A 9,333-nucleotide genomic window follows, 5' to 3' on the forward strand; every position below is an offset into this window, starting at 1 on the left:
CACCTCTGCCCAATGCCCACAACACATCCTATTCGATCTCAAACCATCTTCTGTTCATCTGCATCATGGATCACGACTCTCCTGGCTTGCCCGACGATGATTCTAGTCTCTGGCAGGCACCTGCAGAACAAGAAGGCCCCAGCAAACAAGCCAATGCAGCAAAGCACACATACCAGGAACAACAAGCATATGAGGAATGCCTGCGTCAAGAACTACAGAGCGTGCGGCAGGTTAACGGGGCCATTGAAGGTGTTATCCAGAGCCTCCACAAGGCCAAAAGCAATATGGGAGTAAGGATTCAGCCTCTTTTCCCCCACAGTGGTTGCTGATCACTAACTTGGGTACCAGACCGTGAACAACACTGTCTCAGCTGCTTCAAGCCTGTTAAATACATGGACAAAAATCTTGTCTCAGACAGAACACAATCAGCGCCTTATACTCGACCCCTCATGGCAAGGCGCCAGTCAGGACATCGAAGATATCGAAGAGGAAGCCCTGGAGAAACAGCGTGCTGCCGATCGACGAGAAGCCGAAGAGGAGGAGAGGAAGAGAGTAGCAGCAAAGCAGGCGCAAGAGGAAGAGAGGCGCAAACTAGAGACGGCCACCAAACCCACAAGAGGGACTTCGCGAGGTACTGGAAGGATGGGCGCAGCTGGAAGAGGCTCCGCTGCAAGCACACAATCCTCATCTTACGTGCAGGTAGGCGGGGCTAATACCAGCGGTATAAAGCGAGGGACATATTCCAGCAGAAGAACCAACTCAGGACTTGGGCGAGGGACTACTGGCAGAGCCTCAAGAGGCCGTGGTTGAACTTTGCCGCTTTTATTAGTGGGTTCACGGTATTTTGCCATTGCCCTTAGATTCACCGCAGAGATCCGCGACGTTCAACCAACGCCAGAAGTGATATCGCAGCTCACTCCAGAACCAGAATTATGGCGTTCGACCCGTCCTCACCATGATCGGATTGCGCCAAGATGGAGAGCACTCGTTCTCCGAGGACCGCCCATTATACCTACCTAGGTAGGTAAGACGGCCAAAGGGAAATGAAGGGCAAGTGAGCAAGAGCGAACAGGGCCCGCGTATTTGCGGCTGCTGATCAATGACAAGGCGGGTGGTCAAGGCAGACCATGTCTTGCACGCTTTCACTGAGTTAAGGCGCAAGCACGAAGGGCTGTCAGATATACTCCGTACACTACGGGTTGCGGTGACACGGATGTGCGAAGATCCGGTTGGCATGGACACTGCTGGAAGCGAATTGGGGGGTGCTCAAAGATATGCTCTCGCTCGCCGACGCCGACGCAGCTGATTGCAGAGATCACAGTGTGTGAACAATATAGCGACGGTCGGACAAGATTACGACTCGAGTCAAGTGTGGCTAGGCTTGCAAATGACGGGAATTTCTATCATCGATTGCACGAAGCTAACAATGAAGACCTTGTGTCAATCTCTGACTTGATGAAGCGGCTGCGAATAGGTCGACACAGAAAGCCAGTGACCCATGTCAGGAGACAGGACAAAATAAGACCGTGCAGTCGTTACCTAGGTAGGAATGATTCAAGAGCGAGAGCAGATACAGGAGGTGAGTAACGAGGTATTGAGCATGGAGCATGGACAAGGGGCTGTGAATATTGTCGTTGTACTGGCTTGACAGGGTACCTCGTAGAGATGTTCTAAAAGCAGCAAGGGCACAAGGCGGTCGCCAAAGTTGAGCACCCGGAGCGTCAGCTTCCCATTTATTGCTAGAACCGCGAAGCAAGCAACACCATTCTATGTCACAAATAAGCTTCATCGTTGACTTCTCTTCTAATTGTCCCTATCCGCTTGAAAAGGGACCCTCTACAGGAGCACTCGATTCCCCAGAGTACGAGCAAACCGTATCTCCTGGCAGTCTTACCACGGTCTGCGCCTTGGACTCCGAGACACGACTAACTGCGGAGAAGTAAACAATGAATTTTGCGCCTTACCAGGACGCCTCGCCGGAAATGTGAGTTGTTGCCATGACGGACCTTGAGGACGAAGATGGCCAGACAAGAAGGGTGTTGATTAATCATACCCACAGAGAACGCGCTCTTTCACCTCCTCCTCGCACTTCCATCGACTCGCCTCGAGTCCGGTCGCCTCCTCCCCAGAACAAACCCATCCAGCCCATAACTCGTGCCAGCGGCGGCGCGCAGCCACTGCCTCCTCCCAGTGACTTTGCAAATGATTTCTCGACAGGGCCGTCGTTCGCTGGAGGAAACAGGGACGAGAGCTTGGAGGCTTTCGAGACAAGCCTGCCGTTAAGAGTAGACTATGAAGCCATGTTGGCATATCTTCTGCTTCCGCCGGCCGGAGGTGTTTTTCTCCTCTTGTTCGAGCACAAGAGCGACTATGTGCGGTTTCACGCATGGCAATCTAGCATGCTCTTCTCGGCCATTTTTTTCTTTCATCTGATCTTGTCCTGGTCAAAGGTGCTGTCCTGGATGTTGTTCACAATCGACCTGCTCTTAATCGGCTTTCTATCGCTTCACGCATACCGAGACGTTGAAACCCTGGACCATTTTGAAGTGCCTTATTTTGGCAGGCTTGCCAACTCCTTCGTCGAGAATGAGTGAATACAGATGGTGTGCATGTGGCAAACAAAAGCCTCTGTGGCGGCCGAGTTCATACCGTGTGGCATTGGAGAGCGTTTGAAGCATGCGTCAACACGGATCGACCATCCCATGACGGAGTTCTCGGGGCTCTCCGCCCCGGAGCACGAAGTAACATACATCAATCGACACTGAGCAAGCTCAACACTTGCCCAGACTGCGCCGCCCCCAAAGCGCCGCTGCCTCTCGAAATCATCACCCTTTTTCGCCCGGGTCATGAAAGCGCTGCCGGTTGTCGGAGGGGAAACCGCAATTCATTGTGCTTCCCAAGACAGGCAGCTTGCTCTTGGGAGCATCCGTCTGAGTGATCTTCGACAGTCTCGAAGTCAGCTTCGGAGGAGAGGTCTCGTCTTCGCGGAAGGTTGAGTTCTTCGGTCCTGCAAGTATGTTGCGTAGCCCTTGCCTTGTCAAGGGCTGCATCTGCGCTGATATCTATGCCCGTTGCACCGTGTCTTCCGGTCCTCGTGCTGAGACATCGGCTCGGATCCTACAATCATCCCTCATCGAGTTTCCATTGGCGACAAACTACAGCATGGGCTTTTCGGAGTCGATTAACGGTCGAGCTGCTCATAGAATGCTGCTGTTGCCATGTTCCAAAACCGTGTCGGGATTCCACGCTCTTAAAATAAATCTACAATTTGAATCATCCAGTGCACAAATTGTCGGCCAATGAACGGGATGTGGTCAAGTACAGGCCATGCGCAGTGGGAAAGCATTCCGACCCCAGTCTCAAAGAGTGGCAAGCCTGGCGGAACCTGGCGGTAGTGCCAGTGGGCCGTAATGATACCGCTTTGCCCTCTCTTGGCACTCATAAGGACTTCAAGTTAGTAATTACTCCTCATATGTACAAGGCATCCGCGAGGTACAAGTTCAGCCTATCAATCTTGACCACCGGTTAGCATCGAGCTGGCGTTCGGTTCGCCAACAGCCAGACTTTCTCCTCTCGCAGGCGAACTGTTTGTTAGTCCTACATACAATCTACTATGGCGGCTGGAATCGAAAACAATGAGAGTCAGGATCCTAAACAAGTTGCCATATCCGAAGTGCGTCGTCAAGAAAAGCGTATCAAGTCTCCCATCGCCTGCCTGGCGTGTAGGGCAACGAAAACCAGATGTATTCGAGAACGAGGCTTAGATTCTTGTGAGGCCTGTCTAAAGAAGTCTCGCGCATGTGTCCGACCAGGACCAGCAAAGCCGCGAATAAGGTCTTCGCAGAAGATCAGCGAGCTTGAGAGCAAGATTGCGTCGCTTTCACAGGCCTTGTCGACGAGGCAAGAGAGCCAGCCAGGACATTCCAGCGTTTCTGGGACATCAACACAGTCGGTGTCGTCCGAAAGGTCGAGAGACGTCTCAATTCCATTCGCCCTACCGACTTTAGAAAGCGTCCACGAATCTCAATGGAGGCATTGTTCCGCACAAGACAATCTTGACGTCGTGGACCGAGGTCTTCTAGATGTGCCAACGGCAGAGGTTCTTTTCGACCATTGGAACATCTCAATGCGTCCAATTTTTCCCATCGTATGCCCTTCAGAAAGCAACATGCGGGAGTGCAGGAAGGCTAAACCGATGCTGTTCCTTGCCATTCTGAGCGTTGCAAGCGCCTCGATCTTGCCGTCTTTCCTGTCCCCACTTGTCAAAGAGTTGAAACGCCAGCTAGCCAGGCAGATCTTTGAACAAGGCAGACGAAGCCTCGATCTCATCCAAGCGTGCCTCTTGTACTCTCAATACTATGTCCATGACCAGGACTCTGCCCATGTTTTGCCAACTCAATTTGTCTCTGCGGCCATTAATATGTTGTATGATCTTGGTATGGTCGGACTGATTGCCTCTGTGTCGGATTCTAATAAGGATGGGTCAAAGGAGGTTGCTCGGGCATATTTGGCGTGCTGGTATGCCGCATCAAGGTACTTCGATCTCTCTGCCCTTGGTGTCTTCTGCTGATGCTCATCTCTTCGCTCTACACTAGCAATGCGATATTGTTCCGCCAGCAAAATCTTATGCCTCCATCGTCTAATCTTGAAGCTTGTATCAGCGTTTTATCGGCGGCAGATTCCGTGCTGACCCCTTCCGACGCCTTGCTATGCAGCCTTGTGCGACTACAAGTCATCTTAGATAATGTCTCAAACACTTTCGACCCAGGAGACAAGAAAGCATGTGGGGAATTTGACAGTTCGACCGTCCAATACCAGCTTAGGACGTTCCAAGAGCGCTTACACAGTTGGGAAACATCAGCGTCAAATTTCGTCGATGACCGTCAGTATTGCAAGAAAGCCGCCGTGGTTTGTGATCGTAAATGCTAAATAACCCTAGATTTGAAAAAGTGTTCAGTGAATTTTGCGAACATCTGTATCCACCAGGTCGCCTTACGATGCTACATGCAGAAATCGTTTGAACGCGATGAGTCTGGCTCTTTTTATGCGACCAATATAACGCTAAGCTCCCAGCATATCAGCTCAATCTGCTGCTGCTTGGACTCAACTCAGATACTGCTTGACGCTTACCTGTCTCTCGACCGTCGCCTGGCTCGGTCGCTGCCGAATCACTATCTTATGTGGACTCTGTATGCAGCCGTAGCTCTCATCAAGCTTACGCCGTTCAGAGAGGCGATGAGAGCTAGGACCCTGGCTACACACTCTGAACAAGCATCGGCCGTGCCACATCTGGATTCAATGCTGAGCAAGATCTCGCAAATCACAGAAGACGGATATCTCCCGCAGGCGAAGACCTGGGGTGTGGCGTTCTCCAAGCTCAGGTTATGGTATCTACACAAAAAGCAGGTGTGCATCAACGGGCATGGGCGATGTGACAGCGGAAGCGAAGATGGGCCGGTATACAGCGTCTTTGGCGATTGGCCCGAGCAGCAGTCGCCGACTGAGGATCAGGGTGCATCCCACTGGGGATCAGGACCTACTCCGCTATTATTATCAAACTCGAGGCTTCCTGCGAATGCGACGCCTGAACGGCCGAGCAGGCAAGCAATGTCGAGAGACGGGCATGGACCTCCTCCTGCCACCACTGCGTTCGGAGCTGGTACTATTCAGTCGCCGTCTTCAACACCTGGCAGGCAGCCAAGACAGAGCTTTGATGCCACTGCTTCGGTAGAGGCAGCGTACGACCCTCTCACATATGCAGGAACTAACTGGGACGATCTGGTCTTGGACGCTAACTCGCTCCGAGAGTTTGAATCTCTGATGATGGACGACTCAGATTCTTGGTTGAAGATGTTAATGTGAATCCGGGCCATTGAAGCCATGGTACACCAAGGCCTAACGTCTTGTTATGAGATGATTCCGTCGCGCTGTATATTGCGGGCGAGGCTGTGGAAGGCTTTTCGACAACTCCACAGTACGGAGAGACGAGGCGCCGAATGCTTCGAGGCGGGAGCAACTGCCTTGTACTACTGCACCTCGAGCTCCCTACGCTGCAAACGGCTATGACAGGTCTGGTCCGCCTCTCTTCTTCCGATTATTTTTTCATTTTTAGACAATTCTATGTGGCGCAACTATGTCAAAGTCAAAGGTATATATATTATCGCACTCCATCACGTCTGCTTGAACTGACTCTCAGTCTCTAGCCAGGTGCTGAAGTCCTTCAGACCCGGATTGAGCTGCTTCAAGCTTGATATATCAGCCCCATAACCGACATCATGAAACCACGTGTACATGTATCCAAGGTCCTTGACCATCCAGTTAATCAGGGCGGCCACAAAGAAGTAGGTGGTCGGCAGCGGTGTGCGGGTTTTCTGCTCGAAGATCTTCTTGAACTGGTCGTAAGTCAGTTCGTCGCCGGCCAGCGAGAGCTTGGTGCTTTTGTACTGCTCCGGCTTCAGAAACGCCTCGGCGGCAAAGAACCCGATGTCGCTCGTCGCGATCAGCTGAAGTTTCTGTTCTTTCCTCAGACTCCGAGCCCAGCTCGTTGTGAAGACTTGCCCGAAAAAGCCAGGCACGAGGTTCTCAAAAAAGGCCACCGGTCGAAGAATGGTCCAATCCATCTCGTGGTTCTTGGTCTTCTCGAAGAGATATTGTTCGATATTGTACTTGCTGGCGAAGTGAGGAACGTTTGTGGGATCTTGGTCTGATCTGGAGGAGCCGCCACGGTCGACAGACGAATAGACAAATTGTTTGACCCCGGCCTTGAGGGAGGCATCGATCAGGGCCTTCCCCTGCCGCTCTTCGGACTGGACACTGGCGCCGTCTCCAATAGCAGTCTGAGCGAAGACACAGTCAGCTCGGTTGATGGACTTCGGGGCCGAAGATACATACCTGTACGCTGAACACCCCCCATATCGGGACATTCGACGCTTCTTTGGCTTTCGCGAAGATACTGTCGGCAGCGTCCATGTTGCCGACCACCAGCTTGATCTTTGGAGATTTGTCCAACAATCGCTTCGCAGAAACTCCCTCAGCATTACGCGTCAGAGCGAGAATCTGAAAGTCGGCTTTGGCACGCAGGAGTGCGTTTATAACTGAGCCACCCTGTTTGCCAGTGGCTCCGGTGATCAGGATTGCCTTGGACATGTTGAGGTTATGCTGGCGAGAGGAAGTTTGGAACAAAGTACGAATTGTGGAGGTTCTTATGACTGCACGAGTGATATTGAGAAGACGATGTATAGATTGCAAACCACCGACATCCAACGTCTGCGCCTTAAGTACAAGTATACTCCCTACTAGTACTCAGTCCGGTGGTCGGCAGTACCTCCACCCGAAGGTGCCATTGGGCGACCAGCGAGGGCATATCGCTGACAAACTGATGTACCCAAATCGACGCTCATTTGAGATTGAGGTCCTATGGGGGCGGGCGCGCGTCTTGGGACTCTACCCAGGTGCCTGGCTAGCAGGATGAGATTAATCTTTCAAGGCACGGGGTGACGGGGTGAATCAGCAGCCATTCTTCCTCGAGTTTCGGCTGCTCCACACTCCGGAAGTCTTGGCACCGGGACCTGACCACGCCGAGATCACGTGCATGTGAGTGACTTATTAATGTGAGGAGAGCCTCAAACACTGCATTATTTGGAGGTACGACTTGGCACCCCCTTGGCACCCATTCGGACCTCACTGGCGCCGAGATGATATTACCAATCTCAACCATTCACAATACCTCCGACAAGGCACTCCTCTTAAAACCCTATGGGCGCCAGCATTGCTAAGACACGCGATCCTGGCGAGCACAGACCGTCGTCACTCTTATCCCCGTCGAGATCGTGCCAGCTAAGCGACTGTACTGCACAAGACGCTGGAGAGATGGGTGAACTTCGTCATCGACCTTGTCCGAACGGCATGATTCTGGTCTCAAAGAATACCCTACCTAGGTATGAAGCTCGATAACTCAACCGATGTCCACTCTTACAGATACGTCACGCATGTACAACTACACGGACGGAGGCGCCATCTGGGTAACTGGGCTGCACTTATCCTAACCACTCGCTTTTGTCTCTCCATAATATGGCGGTAAGATAAGTATGACTGACATGCCAGCCAACTAAAGACTGCTATCAGGACCAAATGAGCTGCAGGGCGTGTTAGGCGAGATAATCCGAGACTCGTACACGCCCTTGACGCCTCTCAAAATTTGTGGGTCCTTATGGCCTGTCGTCGCAAACATGCTCCAGCAAAATACGGCAGCAACCCCAGTGTCGGGACCACTGCTTCCAGCAGAATCCCAACCACCACCTCGTACACAGAGCCCCATTGCTACGATCCAAGGTGGGGATTATTGGCAGAAGCCTGTGGCTGGTGGTGCCTACCAGTGGCTGGTATGCGGGTCATTATTCTCCGATAAGCGAATCCGGGTTGTCGTCGATCAGAGCCGGCTGTGTGGCCCGCAGCTCGTTTCAGGCCTCGACTCGAGATCTCCTTTGGTGCTGTGGCTATGCAGATTGGTACCTCGTACTCGGTACCAATGATCGCGTGGCCACGACAGCAGATGTCCTCGTGTGGTTACACCCAATTGTTCCTCCACCACTACATTCACATAGTAAGTACATTCTTATTGATCTGAACAACATAGATAATATTTTGAAATCTACACCTGGCTACAGAAAGCACATTTCAAGAGTCGCGGAAAGAGCTGCGCGTCCATCGCAATCCACCCTACGCGGTATCCACGCGTACACCAGTGGGTCTGAGCGAAAGCCACAGCGATCTCCAAGCGGGTCAGAAAGAGATAGCTACCTGAACAGCAAAAGTATATCCTTCCTATCGATAGGGCTGGTAAACAAACAACCTTTTGTCGACCTCCTTTCCTCAGCCTCGCCAACCTTCACGCCCGAAGCCAGACATCGAGACTCTCTTGCCCGCCATTCGAAAAATGCAAGGATTTATATCGACCATGGAGGACGGTTTCGTTGAGATCTTGTCTGTGTCAACCTCCAACGCTATCAAACAATCCTGGCGTCGATTACAAGTGAGAGTGCATACTGAATTTCATCTTGAGAATTTGTTTCACCCATTTCACGAGACATTAGCAAGAGCATGTACCTCGAAGCCGCCCTCCTTCCTCTATTGTTGTTGTCGTCCTTAACGCACAGAAGTTCTGCCTCCCCTATCTCGACTTATGGCGTCGTCCGTCGATGTGATTCTGAGGCGGATAACATCACCACATCTCCTCAATCCCTGAACCAGACAGCCCTGAACCAGACAGCCCTGAACCAGACAGCCCTGAACCAGACAGCCCTGAACCAGACAGCCCTGAACCAGACAGCCCTG

General features: G+C 52.1%; 4 protein-coding genes across 4 annotated transcripts; 3 read left to right on the forward strand and 1 right to left on the reverse strand.

Moving 5' to 3' along the window:
* Positions 1–65: 65 nt before the first annotated feature.
* On the forward strand, positions 66–810 carry Z520_00082 (uncharacterized protein; the record flags this gene model as incomplete). Its single annotated transcript, XM_016770603.1, has 2 exons — positions 66–290; positions 349–810. The coding sequence occupies 2 exons, from the start codon at positions 66–68 to the stop codon at positions 808–810; spliced, it is 687 nt and encodes a 228-aa protein (XP_016637513.1).
* Positions 811–1,946: 1,136 nt separating this feature from the next.
* Positions 1,947–2,594, forward strand: Z520_00083 (uncharacterized protein; the record flags this gene model as incomplete). The annotated part of the gene is made up of 2 exons (XM_016770604.1): positions 1,947–1,984; positions 2,060–2,594. The coding sequence occupies 2 exons, from the start codon at positions 1,947–1,949 to the stop codon at positions 2,592–2,594; spliced, it is 573 nt and encodes a 190-aa protein (XP_016637514.1).
* Positions 2,595–4,168: 1,574 nt separating this feature from the next.
* Z520_00084 (uncharacterized protein) lies at positions 4,169–5,862 on the forward strand (the record flags this gene model as incomplete). Its single annotated transcript, XM_016770605.1, has 3 exons — positions 4,169–4,518; positions 4,596–4,882; positions 4,940–5,862. The coding sequence occupies 3 exons, from the start codon at positions 4,169–4,171 to the stop codon at positions 5,860–5,862; spliced, it is 1,560 nt and encodes a 519-aa protein (XP_016637515.1).
* Positions 5,863–6,170: 308 nt separating this feature from the next.
* Z520_00085 (uncharacterized protein) lies at positions 6,171–7,146 on the reverse strand (the record flags this gene model as incomplete). The annotated part of the gene is made up of 2 exons (XM_016770606.1): positions 6,171–6,836; positions 6,892–7,146. 2 exons carry the CDS (start codon positions 7,144–7,146, stop codon positions 6,171–6,173), a joined length of 921 nt encoding a protein of 306 aa, XP_016637516.1.
* Between the last annotated feature and the right edge of the window lie 2,187 nt (positions 7,147–9,333).

The sequence above is a fragment of the Fonsecaea multimorphosa genome, assembly GCF_000836435.1.
Source record: "Fonsecaea multimorphosa CBS 102226 unplaced genomic scaffold supercont1.1, whole genome shotgun sequence".
NCBI classification, from domain to species: domain Eukaryota; kingdom Fungi; phylum Ascomycota; class Eurotiomycetes; order Chaetothyriales; family Herpotrichiellaceae; genus Fonsecaea; species Fonsecaea multimorphosa.